We start from the raw sequence: 19,768 nt of genomic DNA, 5'->3' as shown, positions 1-19,768 counted from the left end.
TTTTTGCTATTCTGGATTGTATCTTTTTATTTTATGTTTTTCCACTCCCTTGAGAGTTTGTATCTTTAAACATTTTAGGTTCCTTTTCATCTACCAATGAAAAGTTCGTTTCTTGTTAAAAAAAAAAATACTTTATGAGTAACAGGTATAAAGGTCTTGACCGCTACAATGGAGAAGTAATGAATTTGAAACCTCCCCCACCAATAAAAGAGACCACCTAATGCTGGTCACAAGATCTTCAAAAACTCGGCCCTCTAAAAACCCTTAATGCTCTCCTTTAAAGACTAGAAGAGCTTCAAAAAATCTCATCCCTCAGAACCGCTGCAAAGTGGAGCCAACCAAAAATTTTGTTGCCCTTAATAAAAAGCCTACCTATTTCGTGATTAGAACTAGGGTCTATATGTTAGAAGAGGAGTAATTACAAAAATATTTAGACTTTTTGACCGACATAGACATGAAATAGATCATGTTGTTCGGGCTTATCGATATTGGAGAAAATGCGGTTGTACATTTCCATCCAAAGGACCTAAAGTAGTTTGTGTCAGCAAGAAGCCAAAGCTCTCATTTCTGACACGGAATGGCATTTTGCCAAAAAAATTGGCGCAAAGCTGTGATGATGGAAAATTTTGGGACCCACTGAAGATTGAAACCTGCAAGAACATGATTCCATAGGGATGCAACTAGTGGGACAAAGAAAAAAACGACTAGGTCTTCGATAGCTTCACATGGGCACAACTATACTTCAACTACCCAAGGCAAGGGTCTAGATGATGATTTGCATTTCTTTGGGGCTTTTAGCTTCCAGATCCATCCGCAAATATCAGGGAAAGGATGTGGTCATGAGAGTTGTAGACTGAATTCATAAGAAAGATGAAATTCTTTTCAAGGGTCCAAGATAGTATAAGAATCGATAGAATTTGGATGACTATGTTCATTTGGTGAAGTCCATTCTTCTTGGCCTTTGATGCTCAACTCTCTTATGAAAAGAGGTTTCCAACTGAGATTACGTCATCTCATGGCTTGCTTGTATGATAGAATAGCTCCATGAAATGCGATAGTCTCGAAAAGAGGTTTCTGAAAAGACCTGAGCCATATTAAACTGTCCGCCCAAAAATATTTGTTGAAGGCTCCAACTAGAGTTAGATTCCCTTTTCTACTGATATAATATTTTGTTTTCTTTTATAAAATCTTATCACATTTACAAATATATTTTTGGATAAAAAATACATCTTTACCTATGAGTTTAAGTTTTTTGGTCTGTGGTAATTTAACACTATCAGAATAGGGGTTCAAATCTCTACAATATCACTTTCCTCTCCCAATGATACTAGTAGTTCACGTGTCAGGCTTTATGAATCAAATTAATATCTTAACCCACACATAAAGGGCAACGTTAAGAATATTTTAAAAAATTAAATTAAAAACTAAAGATAGAGACACCAGAGAGACATACACGAGAAAAGAGAAAAGAGAAGAAATAAATTCTCAAATTGATTGATCAAAGATGAGGAATAGAGGCACTATTTATAGGTTACGAGAGGAAACAAAATCTAGGAATAACCTCCTAACTTTCCTAACAAAAAAGGAGATTTATTTGCTAAACTTAAACACAAAATCTAACAACTTTAAAACAACTTCTAACTAAGTCCACATAATCTAAACAACTTTAAAACAACTTCTAACTAAGTCCACATAATCTAAACAACTTTAAAACAACTTCTAACTAAGTCCACATAATCTTAACTTCTAACTAATTCAACATAAATATACACCCTAACTATGAGCTAGCTACATAAAACAAGTATGATATAACTTGATTTAGGAAGTAAACATTTTTCGCGTGAACAAGTTTCACAACTGGATATTAGAGATGCAGGGAGAGATCAAATATCACCTTAAAACACCAGCATATGAAAATGGAACAACTATATCTCCATGAAGGGCCAAAATCCAGCGAATAGGCCTGCTAAACATGACCTACAGATTAACAGTAAAGGGCACTGACATAACCAGCAGAAAAATTTGAAAGAATATGATATTTAACAGAATGGAAAATAATTTCTTAGTCATAGGACATAGACCTGATGATGGATTACTTGAAACTTCGAAAGATTTGCCGAAGGATCCAATTAAGGTTCCTAAGAATGCCAACTAAGCGTTTGGAAAAAAAAAAAAAAGAAAAAGAAAACAAAATCTTGTAACTCTTATTTATATTTAAAGCTCCGTTTTACAGCTGCAAATACCATTTCAATCTCATCTTTTAACCCAACCACAATATTTACCTTCAAATTATTCCTGTGTCAAATGCCCAACCAAATTCAGAAGTCTCTACCAGATTCTGCCAAATTTTACCACCATAAACACAATGGAAAAATAAGTGATCTGGATCTTATGCTGCCGAACAACATAGGCTGCAAGGACTTAAATTCAATTCAGGGTACTTAATCTTAAGCCCATCCGCGGCGTTAAGACTTCCAAAATGAACAAGCCAAACAAGAAGGTTTACTTTTCTAGGACTATTTGTCTTCCAACTACCTTTGATCCATTTCTTATCCGCATTATTGTCAATAAAATTTGATCTTACCAAAGGTTTGACCATGAAATCACCCGTAGAGTCAAATCTCCAAATTCTTCATTCTTCATGAGGGCCCAAACCAACTCCCTCAAATATCCTAATCACCGTATATGGTATATAAACCCAATTTTGTAACATTGTAGTCTAACAAAAAGCGAGAGAGGTTTGAGAGAAGAACTCTGTATTATTCCATTCACTAAAATGATATTTATACAAGAGAACTCTAAGCTACTAGAATGTAAAATTATAACAAAAGACAAATTACTAATGAGTTCATATAACAAAAATGCTTACATAATTCTACAGCAATATACATACTGTAACAATTACAGCCATCTAATACAAGGGCTAGTGATAGAATACAAACATGAATTTTGACGAAGTTCCAATTTGTAACTAGTGCAGAAGTCTTGTAGAGGTGCCTCAACACTCACGTCCATGTCACATAAAATGAAGCTTACGCCTCCATAAGCCAGGCTTAAAAGGCGTAAGCCTCAAACTCCAATTAGTAATTACACAGAAAATTCAAGCGGTGGCTTTGCGCAGCACAGGGCTTATTTAATGCTGTTGGTTTATTTGTGAATATTTGCCATATATTTTACTCTTATTTTTCCTTTTATGAATTGAGTCTTTCTCCTATATAAGAAGGCTTTGTATCTCTTATTTTTAGATATATTGGAATACACATTTTTTATTCCATCAAAATCAAGTTGGTATCAGAGCCAAAATAAACCCTAATATCCTAAGGGCTTGTAGAAACCCCAGCCACCATCCTTACCTTTAAACCCTAGCCGCTGCCATTACCGTTGCCGGAACCCTAGCCGCTGTTATTCTAGAACGGTGCATCCTACTTTCGACACGGTAGGTTACTATTCCAACACTCTAGTTTGCCGTCGCCACCTTCACCGCCGGAACCCTAGCCGTCGTCTTCGAATGACGCATCCTACTTCCGATCGGTCCCGTGCGCGGTGTTTCTCATTTGTAGATCAACGGAGCCATAGTTTTTCAGAGATTGTAGTTGGTGCCGATGTTGGAGCTATCGAGTCGGAGGTTGTTGCTCGGAGCCCATTCAGATCCGCTGCCGTACAAGCCTCAACCCTTCATTTTTTGCCGCCGTCTGCCGTTGTGCGTGTCGCCGCATCATCTGTTCATCCACAGATCTGCAACACTTCCGTTCAACCGCCGTTTGCACTCACCGCCGGTATCCTCTGTTCGTCGTGGATCTGCCGTGATAGAAACCCTCCGCCCCCCTTTCGCAGATCTGGTAGTAGAAGCAAATTTGCTTCTGTGTTCGTGGGCCGTTCTTGTTCTACAAACCCTAGACCGGTTCGATTCGGGTGGTTCGTTCGGTTTGGTTTGGTTCGCAGATCCGGTTTGGTTTTCTACTGGTTCAGTCTTTTTATGGTCCGGCTTTGTCCACCCGGTTCGGTTTGGGCTTTTCTGGTTATCTGTCTATACCCTTTCTAATATCAGATTGTGGTTTGATTTGATTCAGTTAACCTTTATTTGCTATCATGGTTGAAGAAACGGTTGAAATGACTCAAAGTCTAGTGGAATATGAGAGAAACCAAAAGCAAGTTCGCACTAATAGTGTTGACTCAAATTCGTTTAGTAGAGAGCATCTATCACAATGGTTAGAGACCAATTTGTCATTTGGTAATCTTTGTATTTCCTTGGCGCAAACAGGTAATTACCCTAGAGCACTTTCCTGTTTTGGCTCATCTCTGTGGATTATTGATTCTGGAGCTTCTTACCATATGACTAGCTCTTCTAAAATATTTGAATCTTATTCTCCTACATATTGCAATGAAAAAATTAGGATTGTCGATGGCAGTTGCTCTTCCATTGCAAGCGAGGGAACCATCGAATTAACAGAAAATATTACTCTTCAATCTGTCCTACATGTCCTTAAATTAGCTTGCAATCTTTTATCAGTTAGTAAACTCTCTAATGTTACCTTCTACGCATCGCAGTGTTTTTCAGGACCAAACCTCGGGGAAGACGTTTGGATGTGCTAGAATGCTGGATTGCCTCTACTACTTTGATGAGCCTTCTAGTAGTGCTAAAATAACTCAGTGCTTTAGTATTAACGGTTTTATCTCTGTTAAAGAATAAATTATGCTATGACATTTTAGGCTAGGACATCCTAGTTTCTTCTATCTCAAATACCTATTTCCAAATTTGTTTCAAGGAATTGATTGTTCTCAGTTTCATTGTGAAAATTGCATCTTTGCAAAAAATCATCGATCCACACATTTGCCAAAACCTTATAAGTCCTCCGAACCATTCTATTTAATTCATAGTGATGTTTGGGGTCCTTCTAAAGTTTTAACTCATAGTGGTAGACGATGGTTTGTAACTTTTATTGATGATCATACTCACTTGTCTTGGGTTTATTTATTGACAAACAAATCTGATGTGAAGGATATTTTCAAATGTTTTTACAATATGATTGAAACCCAATTTCAAACCAAAATTAGTATCCTGCATTCTGACAATGGAACTGAATATTTCAATGAACATTTGAGTGAGTTTTTGAAAACTAAAGGCATTGTTCATCATTCTACTTGTCGAGATACTCCTCAACAAAATGGTATTGCTGAAAGAAAAAATAGGCATTTATTGGAGGTTGCTCGAGCAATAATGTTTTCTATGAATGTCCCTAAGTACTTATGGGGGGAAGCAGTCATCACGGCTGCCTACCTGATAAATCGAATGCCTACTAAAGTTTTGAAGTTTAAACCTCCTCTTGATGTTTTGAAAGAAAATTTTCCAACAACTCGTTTGAACTCTGATTTACCTATCAAAGTTTTTTGGAGTACTGTTTATGTGCATATTCCTAGTCATTTTCGGTCAAAATTTGATCAGAGGGCCATTAAATGCATTTTTTTGGGCCATGATTTTAGAAAAAAAAGGTATAAATGTTTTGATCCTCAAACCAATAAACTTTATCTGAGTATGGATGTGTCCTTGGAACTTTATGTTATTTCTGATCTTGACGCCCTTATAGCTTTAAGAAAAGGAACTCGAACTTGCACGAAATATTGTCTAGCAAACTATATCTCTTATAAAAACCTATCTAGTAGTCATAAAGCTTTTACGTCTAGGATAACTAACTTGTTCATTCCAAGGAACATACCAAGAAGCTCTAAATGATCCAAATTGGAAACTAGCTGTTATGGATGAGATGAATGCTCTAAGACAGAATTGTACAGGGGAGATAGTAGATTTGCAAAGGGATAAGAAAACTGTGGGGTGCAAATGGGTTTTTACGATCAAGTGTAATGCTGATGGTAGGGTTGAAAGGTATAAAGCTAGACTAGTTGCAAAGGGATTTACTCAAACCTATGGAATTGATTATTAGGAAACTTTTGCTCCTGTTACTAAAATCAACTCCATTAAAGTACTTTTATCTCTGGCTGCAAATTTAGACTGGCCCCTTCATCAACTCGATGTAAAAAATGCCTTTTTGAATGGAGATCTCGAAGAAGAAGTATTTATGAGTTTACCACCAGGTTTTGAAGCTAACCTTGGTAAGGACAAAGTATGCTGGTTAAAGAAATCTTTATATGGACTCAAATAGTCTCCAAGAGCATGGTTTGAACGATTTGGTAAAGTGGTCATGAACTATGGATTTCTTCAAAGTCAAGCTGATCATACCATCTTTTATAAACGTTCTGAAAATAATAAAACTGCAATTGATTGTTTATGTAGATGACATTGTGCTCACAGGTGATGATGAGGTAGAATTGGCCACTTTCAAGAAAAGATTTGCATGTGAATTTCAAATCAAGGACCTAGGCACGTTAAAGTACTTCCCTAGGAATGGAGTTTGCGAGATCTAAGAAAGGTATCTTTGTTAATCAAAGAAAATATATTCTTGATTTACTTGGAGAAACAGGTTTACTCGGATGCAAAGTAGCCGAAACTCCTATTGAACCTAATTTGAAATTGGAAGCTGCAAAAGAAGAAGAGGTGAAGGATAAAGAACGATATCGAAGCCTTGTGGGAAAACTCATTTACTTGTCTCACACACGTCCAGATATTACTTTTTCGGTGAGCATGGTAAGCCAATTTATGCACTCACTAGGATTAGTTCACTTTGAAGCTGCCTATAGAATTTTAAGATATTTGAAGGGAACTTCAGGAAAAGGTATATTGTTCAAAAAACACAACCATTTACAGGTTGAAGTTTATACTGATGTTGATTGGGCAGGAAGTACAGTAGATAGAAGATCTACTTCTAGTTATTGTTCGTTTGTTGAAGGTAACTTAGTTACTTGGCGAAGTAAGAAACAGAATGTAGTGGCCAGAAGCAGTGCAGATGCAGCAGGCCCATGGTATTTGTGAAGGGATTTGGTTAAAAAAGCTACTTGAAGAACTGAGAGACTTTCAAAAGGCACCCATTCGAGTTTATTGCGACAACAAGGCTGCTATCTCCATAGCCCACAATCTAATTCAACATGATAGGACTAAGCACATTGAAATTGACAAACACTTTATAAAGGAAAAAACTGACACAGGCGTGATATGTATCCCTTATCTCCCAACAATAGAGTAGATTGCTGATGTATTGATAAAAGGACTACCAAAAGTACAATTGACAGGATGATTGACAAGCTGGCAATGGAAGATATCTTTAAACTAGCTTGAGGGGGAGTGTTGGTTTATTTGTAAATATTTGCTGTAAATATTAATGATTTGATTATTTTACTCTTATTTTTTCCTTTTATGAATTGAGCCTTTCTCCTATATAAGAAGGCTTTGTGACTCTTATTTTTAGATATATTGGAATACAAATATTTTTTATTCCATCAAAATCAAGTCAACTTTCTTTTTCTTTACTTTGTTTACTACTCACTGTTGTGCTGTTTTACGGTTGTGGCAAGCAACCAACCACCTGATCTTTTTTGTCTATTTTGTTTTGTTTGTTTTTCTTTTCTGTGATGCCACTGCTGCCCACTGCCGCCCACTGCCACCCCAGCATTTTTTTAGTGTTATACGGTTTTTCAGAACTTTCAACAAATACCGCTCCAACAGATATTTTACAATTTTTCTAATTTTATTAAGTATTGTTTTCAGTCCCAACTTCTAGTAAAAATAATTGTTGTGTATTTTCATGTATTTTTCTAATATTTTCCTTTTCCAGACTTTTCCTTGTTTCTTTAAAATATTTTTCTGTACTATTTTTTTTATTTCCTAATTTTTTAGATATTGTTTTTAGTTCTAATTTTTCTTTTATAAAAAAAGGATGTATTTCTTACATTCATATGAACACTAACATATTAAGAATACAATGTCTTACATTTTTATGATTTTTATTATTTTTTCTATTTAAAATGAGACTTACACCTCATATCGTCTCAAGGCTTACGCCTTGCCTCTCCATGAAAAAAGGCCACGGGGCTGTCTTAAGCCTTTCAAAAAATTGTTTCTAGCAACCAGTCTCAGTTTTATCTTACAATGGTGTAATTAGTGCAGAAATCTTGTGGTAACCAGTCCGATATGTTTGGTAAAATTTTCTAGCAACTAGTCTCACTTTTACCTTCCAATGGTGTCATCTACTTTAAATTTAAGAGCGAAGCATTCACAAACCAATACCTTTTCTCCAAGAAATTTTATAACTTTCCATGTATCTTGTACAAGGCTTACATTCTTGATCCAACAAAAAGTCTGTGTAATGTTCCCAATCTGAATCCTTATGTTTCTTTTTCTTTTTTTTTTTTTTAACAAGAAACAAACGTTTCAATGATAATATGAAAAAAGGAATCTGAATCCTTATGTTAAAAAACACAAAGTGATCCTTTCCAACCAAACTCTCCCATGGATAAGTGGCACTGCACATACAATACTAAAGCATCCATAAAAAAGTCCCTTACTGTATACACTTGGTTCGACAAACTTCCAATTTAGGGTAAGAGTCAATACTCTTATTTTCTATCTTCAATATTTTAATATCCAATCATATGACTTTACCAAATAACATATTTTTGATTCCATATGGAGCATTAAGGAGCTTAATCTCCTTTCGTTTTAAAGTGCTCAAATATGCACCGCTATAAAGAATGGAGATATTATGAAGAGAAATCACAAGATAAATTTCTAACCATCCTTCACTTAATTTTTAACCAAGAAAACATTGGATTAAGCAGCTCATTACTTCAAATGGGAAAGAGAAAACAGAGAACTAAAAATCAAGGACCACATGAGATCATCTTAAATATGCTTATTCTACCTGAGAATTCCATCGCATTGACTTTGGGAATGATATTTTAGCTACAATGCCAGGTAAATTTTCAGAAAAAATCTGGAACCAAATAAAATATACATTAGAGAGAAATTTTACGAGGCTACAAACAGAACTACTGTTGTAATATATAATAAATAAATATTCAATGTCATTAAATAAATGCCCAATACCATTAGATCACCGAGAAGTCTAAAAACCTAAGATACGAAGGCTAAAATGACATCATAATTTATTAACAAAAGGTACACTCAAACTATGGACATACATCTAACATGTTTTTTAAATTCTAGAGATATTACACCAGAATCATCTGAATTATTGGTTACATAATTTTTTTTTTTAATAAGAAACCGAACTTTTCATTTAGGTAAATGAAAACAAAAACAAAAATAAGGGCATACAAAAGCAACAGCCCAAAAAAAAGGAAGCTTGCCTATAGAAAGGACTTCCAATCCAAAAGAATAGAACCTAACTGGTAATTACAAAACAAATTCGAAACATACCCCATAAAGAGACATTAAACCTTATGCGGTCTCAAATAGACTCTCAATGTCTCTCCACCCCCTTAAAGATTGTTTTTTCTTTCCAACCAAATCCCCCAGAAAATCGCAAAGAAACAAGCCTACCACAAAACCCTCCCTTTCTCGCGGAAAGGAGAATACAAAAGCACATCCTCCACCATAAATCCCCAATCTCTATGACGAACCCAAGAAATCTCGAAGATCTCAAAAAACCAACCCCAAATGTTTTGGGAGAACTGGCAATGCCATAAGATGTGATCGAGGTCCTCGGAATCCCGCTCGCAAAGAATACACCATTGCGGCCCCAAGCATAAGGAGAGCACTTTTGAATACGATCTAGGGTGTTGACTCTCCCAAGTAAGACCTGCACACGAAACACTTAAACTTCTTTGAAATTTTCACCTTCCACAGCGAGACAAACATTGGGGTCGTAGGGGGAGAATCAAGAAACATAAATGATTAAAGAAGGAGCTAGAGTAGAAACCCCTAGACAGATTAGGGGACCAAGCACGAAAGTCCTTCCTATCACAAAAGAGAGAAACATCAGAGAGTAGATGGAGCAACTCAACCGCTCCCCCAGCCTCTTTGTCAGTAAAAGACCAACTGAGGCCCAAGGAAAAACACAACCCATCCCCACCCATCCCCCGACATCGAGGCCACCGAATGCAACCTCCTATCTGATAAACGAAAAGTGCGAGGAAACAAAGAACAAAAAGGCTTTCCCCCACCCAGATGTCCACCTAAAAATAAGTGTCATGACCACCCCAACTGCACAAGACGAAAATTGAGAGAAAAAAGGACGGCCTGAGGAGATAGCTTTCCAGGGATTATTCAAGCAAACCTTAAGGCCTCCATCGGCGACGCACTCAAAGGGGTGTGACCCATACTTACTCAAGGCATTAGGCTCTTGGAAGAAACGTCACAACCGTTTAGCCAAAAATGCATTATTTCTCTGCCTCAAGTTCCCAATACCTAGACCTACTGCCTCTACCGGCTTGGAAACGATCCCCCAACTAAGTGAGCTCCACCCCCCTCGTCTGCCCCCTCTTACAAAAAGTCTCTCATAATTTTTTCCAAACTCTAGCAAACAGCCATAGGGGCTTTAAAAAGAGAGAAGTAGTACGTCGGAATCCCACTTAAAACTGCTTGAATGAGAGTTAACCTCCCTCCATTCGAAGAAAAGTTTTTTTTCCACAACGACGAACGCTTATGAATTTTCTCCAACACTGGTGCTCAGAAGGAGAGAGTCTTAGGATTATGCCAAGCGTTGGCTATCCTTTTTTCCTCCCACCGGGCTTGAAGGCTGAATGCCCAACCCACCTACACTCTGCTTACTCCGCCCGCCAACACCTCCCATTGAACGACTTAGGGAATTGACCACCGACTGGGCCTTAACATCAAGCCCACTATCCGACAAATGGCCCAAAATCTCTTCCGCCGGCCTTTCTTCTTTTCCTTTTCTACAAGAAATCCCGCCCCCTTCAACCGTACCGAATTTAAATTATTTCCCCAAATTCAGGTCTCCTCACTTGCTGAAGAGGCCACGTCGACGCTTCTCCTTCCACAAGCTTGAACCGCCGAGATGTCTAGCGCACAACTACCTCCAACCCCTTCCGGGATAGCGTTTGCTGCGTTTTCCACCAAAAAAATCTCATCGAAAATTTTGTATCCTAGCGATGAAGGAAGCAGCCTCTAGGGATGAAGCCATCACTTCTCCCCACTGCCTTAAACCACACTTCCGCCTCCTAAGACTCTCCAAATCAAATATTATCAAGAGCTTTAACTAGCCTGCCATAAAGATCGGTCAATCTACTGACCACCTTCATCGTTCTCAGGTGAGGAGGGATATCCAGCACTTTCACCCATCCTTCTTTGAATTCTAAGGCCACGTCGACGCTTCTCCTTCCACAAGCTTGAACCGCCGAGATGTCTAGCGCACAACTACCTCCAACCCCTTCCGGGATAGCGTTTGCTGCGTTTTCCACCAAAAAAATCTCATCGAAAATTTTGTATCCTAGCGATGAAGGAAGCAGCCTCTAGGGATGAAGCCATCACTTCTCCCCACTGCCTTAAACCACACTTCCGCCTCCTAAGACTCTCCAAATCAAATATTATCAAGAGCTTTAACTAGCCTGCCATAAAGATCGGTCAATCTACTGACCACCTTCATCGTTCTCAGGTGAGGAGGGATATCCAGCATTTTCACCCATCCTTCTTTGAATTCTAAGCATTTGTTCGTAGATATGAAGCTAACATCCCAAGCTCGTATTGAAATCACGCAGCCCAACACCACCCCTCTGCGAAAATCTAGAATCTTCAACAGCTTCCCCTATTCAACACGTGAATCACCAACAGATTGCTACAGCAAAGAATGAACCTTAACGAATCCCCAAACATTTTCCTTAAACCCCTTTCGATTTGTATCCTAGCAGTGAAGGAAGCAGCCTCTAGGGATAAAGCCATCACTTCTCCCCACCACCTTAAACCACACTTCTGCCTCCCAAGACTCTCCCAATCAAATATTATTAGGAGCTTTAACTAGCCCGCCACAAAGATCGGTCAATCTACTGACCATCTTCATCGTTCTCAGGTGAGGAGGGATATCCATCACTTTCACCCAACCTTCTTTGAATTCTAAGCACCTGTTCGTAGCTATGAAGCTAGCATCCCAAGCTCGCATTGAAATCACACAGCCCAACACCACCCCTCTGTGAAAATCTAGAATCTCCTCCCCTATTCAACACTGTGGATCACCGACAGATTGCTACAGCAAGGAATGAACCTTAACAAATCCCCCAAACATTTTCCTTAAACCAATTTCGATTTGTAGCAAAGAGTCCCTTGCTCGCTCTCTCACTACCAAGACGCACCGTCAAAAGTGCACTCTACATCATCATCCTCCTTACACAAAAAAACCCCACCCTCTTCTTGACAACCCTTCACTACCTTCGCGAAGGTAGAATCGTTGCAAAACCGAACCAGAAGGACTAGGTTCCACCCGATACGGGTCACTCTTCAACCTAGCAAAGAGGCTCGAGTTCAGCTCATCTCTAAAGGCGCGCCACCCCTACCCCTCAACTCCTTCAAGGACTATAAGCAAAGAACGCTTTCCTTTGTGGGGTTCCACCGCTAACATACAACATCTACCTCTAGGATTAACTACCAATTGGAACCAGACCAGACCTTCGACAAAGCCCATCTTTTGAAGAACATTTCTACCTTCGGACGAGCCCTCACCTCGTTGAAGCAATCTCTTGCTTGAGCAAGAGAACCCAGTTCCAATCTGACCTTAGATGACTTCCCCCTACAAACCTCCTCTATGATAACTTCTTTGGCCGGACCTAATCTTTTAAAAATAAACCTTTTCCTCTCCACCCTCACGATGGAGGATGATAAGTTTCCGACTCTCATGGGCTGAGCAATCACCCTTGAGCAATGATGGAGAGTAGAGGTTTTTAGCTTGAGCCAAGATCAATATTTAAAGTACGTATTGGTTACATAAATGTTGATACTTACCATGAAATTAAACATATTCTTTTAAAGGCCCCTAAGTTCCAAACTATAAACAATTCAAATAAAATGCTAAAAGTATAGTAATAAAGAAATTCTAAAAGTTAATAGATACTAAAATGGGTCATAGGTTAGCATTCAAGAGTTCTTGGGTTCTGGATAATGGTTCATAGGAGAATATTAATCAAATGTTAAGTGGAAACAAGCTCAGAAGTAAAGTAACGTTGGTGTGGATTAATGTGGTTAAAGTTTTCCCTTTAGAGCATTTGGTTTGGAAGAAACCAAAGAACTCTCAAATAAAAATTACTTGATTGGTTTGAAATATGGAATTATTCTAAAAGTCATGCTTATCTTTGGTGTTCACAAGCAAGATTGTTTTCAAATTATTCCTCCAATATTTGGGAACGTTTTTTGTAAGTCTGTTAGTAGGTTTATTTCTTCATGTATTTATTTACAAAAGTATGCTGTAAAGCGGGGGGTAGGTTCATCCATTATTTGTCCATATTTACTTTTTCTCAATACTGTAACTTCTAAAGTATCAATGAAAAGTGTTGTTTCTATTTTAAAAGACGAAAAAAAGGCTCATAGGTATACTATATACAAAAGCAAGGGAAAGGAGAGGACATTAGAACCTCCAAAGCAAGCCGAGAAGACTCCATTATACGAGCATATAGATATTCTGTCTTTCCTGAAACATGGAAAAAAGAAAGAAAAAAAAAACTTAAGAAACCATTATAAAAGCATGACACTGCAAATCTGAGATTAAGAACTCGAGGGTACCAGAGTGAGTACTTTGCAGTAGACTTTAGGCTTAAGATAAAAAAATTGTGTTGGTTTATTTGTGGATATTAGCTGTAATTAGTTGTAAATATTAAATTCTTATTTACATTCCTTTTATGTATTGCACATTTCTCCTACATAAGAAGGTTGTGTACTTGAGATATATTATTGGAACACAAGTATTTTATTCCATCTAAATCAAGTTGGTATGAGAGCCTACCTTGAGAAACCCTAGACTCTAACAGTTAAGCAGCCACTGTCGCCGCCTTCATCGCCGGAACCCTAGCTGCCGTCGTCAAACGACACACCCTACTTTCGGACGATCCCTTCGTGCACAGGTTGCCTACACTGCTGGATTTATTTGTAAATCGTGACTCTGTTTTCGCCGGATCCGTTCCCATTCTCGCCGGTCGCTAGTTCGAAAGGTTATCGTCGTTCCGAGAATATCAGATTCGATAGATTTGGGAGTCGTTTCGCACCGCCGCTTCGCACGTTGCCGTTCCGCTACCTTCCGCATCTGTTCCGCCATTCATCGCAGGTCTGTGGTTGAAGTTCTCGCCATTCTGTCCGTGAGCCGTGGAGTTGGTCCGTGAGTCGTAGTCAATCTTAACCCTAGACTTGCTCGGTTCAAGTCTGGTTCGACTGGGTTCGTCTGTTTGGCTCGATTTGGTCCGGTTCGGTCCGGTTCACAATTTGGTCGGTTCAGCGTGTTTTTCCCGCTTTGGTTCGGTTCTCCGATTCTGCCTGTTTTTTTTACTCTCTGGTTTTCTAATCATTTCTACCTTAAATCAGTTTGTGGTCTGATTTGTTATAGTTTGTTTTATCATCATGATTGAAGGATTCGTTAAAGTGACCCAAAGTCTAGCGGAATATGAAAGTGATCGGGAGCGAGCTCGCAGTAATAACATTGACTCAAAACCATTTAGTAGAGAGCATCTATCACAACGGCTAGAGACCAATTCTTCATTCGGTAATCTTTGTATTTCCTTGGCACAAACAGGAAATTACCCTAGTAGAGCAGTTTCTTGTTTTGGCTCATCTCCGTGGGTCATTGATTCTGGAGCTTCTGACCATATGACTAGCTCTTCTAAAATATTTGAATCATACTCTCCTACATATTGTAATGAAAAAATTAGGATTGCCGATGACAGTTTCTCTTGTATTGCAAGCAAGGGAACCATCAAATGAACCGAAAATATTACTCTTCAATCAGTCCTACATGTCCCTAAATTAGCTTGCAATCTTTTATCAGTTAGTAAACTCTCTAAAGATTCTAACTGTCTTGTTACTTTCTATGCATCTCACTGTGTTTTTCAGGACCAGACCTCGGGGAAGACGTTTGGATGTGCGAGAATGCTGGATGGCCTCTACTACTTTGATGAGCCTTCTGATAGTACTAAAATAACTCAGTGCTTTAGTAGTAGTAATAGTTCTATCTCTGTTAAAGAATAAATTATGCTTTGGCATTTTAGGCTAGGACATCTTAGCTTCTTTTATCTCAAACACCTATTTCCAAATTTGTTTAAGAGAGTTGATTGTTCTCAGTTTCATTGTGAAAATTGCATCTTTGCAAAACATCATCGATCCACATATTTGTCAAAACCTTATAAGTCCTCCAAATCATTCTATTTAATTCATAGTGATGTTTGGGGTCCTTCTAAAGTTTAAACTCATAGTGGTAGACGGTGGTTTGTAACTTTTATTGATGATCATACTCGCTTGTCTTGGATTTATTTATTGACAAACAAATTCGATGTGAAGGATATTTTCAAATGTTTTTACAATATGATTGAAACCCAATTTCAAACCAAAATTAGCATTCTGCATTCTGACAATGGAACAAAATATTTCAATGAACATTTGAGTGAGTTTTTGAAAACTAAAGGCATTATTCATTATTCTACTTCTCGAGATACTCTTCAACAAAATGGTATTGCTGAACGAAAAAATATGCATTTATTGGAGGTTGCTCGGGCCATAATGTTTTCTATGAATGTCCCAACGTACTTATGGGAGGAAGCAGTCCTCACGGCTGCCTACCTAATAAATCGGATGCCTACTAAAGTTTTGAAGTTTAAAACTCCTCTTGATGTTTTGAAAGAAAATTTTCCAACAACTTGTTTAACTCTGATTTACCTATTAAAGTGGTGTACTACTTATGTGCACATTCCTTGTGATTTTCGGTCAAAATTAGATAAGAGAGCCATTAAATGCATTTTTTTGGGCTATGATTTTCGGAAAAAATGGTATAAATGTTTTGATTCTCAAACAAAAAAGCTTTATGTGAGTATGCATGTGTCCTTTTCAGAAAATCAACCCTTTTTTACCCAAAATTATCTTCAGGGGAGAAACTAAATTTAGAGGGTAAGGATGATAATTTTTGGGATATACCTGTGGATATACATGTTCCTCCTCCTAATGTTATAAGTCCCAACTTTACTAGTCCTTCAATGCCAAGTGTAGAAAATTCTCAGTCAGGGGGAGAATTACTACGAAATGATCAAATTGATCCAAATCCTGAGTTTAAGGTTTATACTAGAAGAAGACTCAATCAAACGAATGAGGACCAGATAGCTGACTCATCACAGATCCAATCTGAAACTCCGAGGGATGATTCTCAAAGTCCAAGTAATCCATCTTCCATCCTTGTTACTCCAAATATTGAAAATGTCTCATCTGTTGTTTCTGATCTTGATATCCATATAGCCTTAAGAAAAGGAACTCGAGCTGTACCAAATATCCTCTTGCAAACTATATCCCTTATAAAAATTTGTCAAGTAGTCATGAAGGTTTTGCGTCTAAGATAACTAACTTGTTTATTCCAAGGAACATATAAGAAGCCCTAAATTATCCAAATTGGAAACTAGCTGTTATGGAGGAGATGAATGCTCTAAGACAGAATTGTACGTGGGAGATAGTAGAGTTGGCAAGAGATAAGAAAATTGTGGGGTGCAAGTGGGCTTTTACAATCAAGTGTAATGCAGATGGTAGTATTGAAAGGTATAAAGCGAGACTAGTTGCAAAGGGATTTACTCAATCCTATGGGATTGAGAAACTTTTGCTCCTGTTGCTAAAATCAACTCCATTCGCATACTTTTATCTCTAACTGCAAATTTAGATTGGCCCCTTCACCAACTCGATGTAAAAAATGCTTTTCTGAATGGAGATCGTGAAGAAGAAGTATTTATGAGTTTACCACCAGGTTCTGAAGCTAAAATTTGGAAGGACAAAGTATGCAGGTTAAAGAAATCTCTATATGGGCTCAAGTAGTCTCCGAGAGCATGGTTTGAACGATTTGGTAAAGTGGTTATGAGCTATGGATTTCTTCAGAGTCAAGCTCATTTACTTACCTCACACACGTCGAGAAATACTGATGTGCAACGACCACACGGTAGCGTTTTAGGGTTTTTTTTTTGTAGTTTAAGTTTTTGAGATTTCAGCCAAACTTCTTGGACTTCCAAAATTAGGCTAAGGAAACAATATTTTTTTTATCTGGCGTGTCCCTCCCGTGTCCAAAACGTGTCCCCACGTGTCCGACACAGACACTCCTTTTTTGCCGTGTCCGTGTTTTATAGAAACAGCCTCTTCTTGCATTGAAGATGATTCAAAATCTCTTTGCAATATGTAACTAAAATTCAAAAATTGAGTGAGGGGTGGAAATTTTTCATGGCAATGCAACTTTTGTCAAGCCATCAAGAAAAGCTCTTACACAAGAGTTAGAGCTCACTTGTTAAAGATACATAGTCAAGGAATAGGGATATGTTTAAAAGTTACTCCTAAAGATATTGCGCATATGGAGAAATTGGAAGAAGGATGATCGTCACACTGACAAGGATGATATGGAGACTTGAAATGATAGCTTTAAAACTTTGGTACTTCGTTTTGTCACTATATTGGTCATTTGGGACTTTGTTTTTGTAACTTTTGTTGAACATTGGATGTAATTGACTTCATATTTATGCATTTATTGTATTTAGCATTTTTTGTGTTAAATTTACATATATCCTAAAAAATATTAAAAAAAATAAACGTATCCCCAACGTGTCCGTGCCTAAGTTTTTAGGAATTGACGTATCGCCGTGTCCTATCGTGTCTGTATCCCGTATCCGTGTCCGTGCTTCATAGACGACAAATCTGCGAAGACAGATGTAGATCTGTGCGGATAGACAACTGAGAGGGTCGACAGCGACAACTAGTTGTCGTGAAGAGATTGTCAAACGTAAGATATCTGATGATCACTAAGGTTTTTTAGAATTATGGTTTATTTCCCATGCTCTGATAGCATGAAGCTTTATGAGAAGAGATTTTTCTTATTGACCTTAATATAATAGGATGAGATACATATACAAGAGAACCTCCAACCAAAGCTCTGGAAATAAGGAATCAATCTAGATCTACAAGAAAAAGATAAATTATATGGTATAAAAATAAATAATTTTAAAGTAGTTCCAAATTTGAAAAACCGAATCTTCAACTTGAATTTCTACAATAATTGTATTTATTAACTCTTTCTCATTTCTTTTTTTGTTTTTTTGATTTGTCGTTTTTTGAACAAGAAACGAACTTCTCATTGAAATAATGAAAAGGGACAAAATTTTTCAAAGATACAAACTCTCGAAAGAGTGAAAGCAAAACTTGAAACAATAAATAAAGCTAAAATAAATGTAAAACTTAAAACACTACCGTAAAAACTTCCCAATTAGAGTAAATTACACTAGGAAAATAAGATTTAAATAACGGAGATAAGGAGCTCCATTGCGAGGCTTTGAATCTAGCAAGGTCGAAACGATCTGGAGGGGGCTGCCTCTTTTCTTCAAGAATCCTAAGGTTTCTTTCCTACCATACTTCATACACCACTGCCTTCACCGCATTAATCCATAATAAGGAAGCTTTTGTATTTAAGATAGGCCTCAAAAGGATTTGAACCAAGTTATCCGCCACATTATTGCCAAAAACCCAAGCCAAATTAAATTCTTCCATGATAGCCCTACAATCCCTAGCACGGACCCAAGACAATCCAAAACATATAAAGAAACGGTGCCATAAATCCTGCGCAAACTGGCAAGTCTACAACAAGTGATCGAGGTCTTCCGAGGCACTCTTACAGAGAACGCACCACTGCAGACCCAAACATAAGGAGAAAATCCTCTAGATACGATCCAAGGTATTGACTTTCCCAAGTAAAACTTGCCACTCAAAGAACTTGATCTTCTTCGGGATTTTAATCTTCCAAAGAGAGGTGAACAAAGGGGTCGAAGAGTGAGAAGAAGACAAAGGAGCTCAAGATATGGTAATAAGAGCTACAAGAAAAACCTTTCGAAGGGTTAGGGGTCCATACCCTCACATCCTCCCCCCTAGAGTCTAGGGACCTCGGACACCAAAACAAGAAGAGTGGACACCTCTAAGGTTTCCCGATCCGTTAGAGCTCGAGTAAAGCCCAAGGAAATGGATAGGACATCCCCCGAGGATTCAAAACCTCAGACACCGAATTAAGCCTCTTTTCAGAGAAAAAGTAGAGTCGAGGTAATGCAATGCAAAGAGGTTTATCTCCTACCCAAGTATCCTTCCAGAAATAAATGTTACGACCCTCCCCCACCACAGAACATAAAGATTGAGAGAACGCAGGGAAACCCAAAGCAATAACGTTCCAAGGGTTATAATTGTTCACCTTAGACCCACCTGTCAACTCAATCAAAGGGATACAGCCCATACTTGCTCACTATAATCCTTCGCCACAAGGCACTGGAGTCATGGATGAAATGCCACAACCATTTAGCCAAGAAAGCCTCATTCCTCAGCCTTAAGCTCCCAATGCCCTGACCCCCCAATTCTTGAGTCTTAGTAATCTCATTCCATCTGACTAGATGAGCGCCACCCCCCTCTTCCACACCTTCCCAAAGGAAGTCCCTTATAATCATTTCTAAAGCCTCACTAACTGCACCGGGATCTTGAAAAGGGAGAGATAGTAAGTCGGAATACCCCTCAAGACAGATTGGATTAAAGTGAGTCTCCTTCCTTTAGAGAAGAGAAGGCCTTCTTCCACGAAGAAGGCGCTTCTGAAACTTCTCACGCACCGGTGACCAAAACATCACACTTCTTGGGTAACCTAATGGAAGACCAAGATAAGAAGAA

At 38.1% G+C, this 19,768-nt stretch overlaps 1 protein-coding gene and 1 long non-coding RNA gene across 5 annotated transcripts in view; one reads left to right on the top strand and one right to left on the bottom strand.

Annotated features, from left to right (window-relative positions):
* EDD1 (glycine-tRNA ligase) overlaps positions 1 to 19,768 on the bottom strand; it is an 81,238-nt gene that overhangs the window by 19,026 nt on the left and 42,444 nt on the right. For 3 of the 4 annotated variants that reach the window (XM_022301279.2, XM_022301281.2, XM_088126396.1), the window contains 3 exons: positions 13,489 to 13,544; positions 8,811 to 8,882; positions 1,895 to 1,977 (listed from right to left, as the gene is read on the bottom strand). In XM_022301279.2, the coding sequence (XP_022156971.1) occupies positions 1,895 to 1,977; positions 8,811 to 8,882; positions 13,489 to 13,544 (211 nt within the window). The remainder of the gene's footprint in view (positions 1 to 1,894; positions 1,978 to 8,810; positions 8,883 to 13,488; positions 13,545 to 19,768) is intronic. The other variant, XM_088126395.1, reaches the window with a different exon arrangement.
* Positions 13,834 to 15,396, top strand: LOC111023801 (uncharacterized). Its single transcript, XR_015792191.1, has 3 exons — positions 13,834 to 14,360; positions 14,475 to 14,606; positions 14,954 to 15,396. It is a non-coding gene; the product is annotated as an uncharacterized LOC111023801 (long non-coding RNA).

Source organism: Momordica charantia, assembly GCF_013281855.1.
Source record: "Momordica charantia cultivar OHB3-1 chromosome 7 unlocalized genomic scaffold, Mcharantia_2.0 BLBB01000007.1, whole genome shotgun sequence".
Classification (NCBI taxonomy): Eukaryota; Viridiplantae; Streptophyta; class Magnoliopsida; order Cucurbitales; family Cucurbitaceae; genus Momordica; species Momordica charantia.
This window is presented reverse-complemented; position numbering and strand designations above follow the sequence as displayed.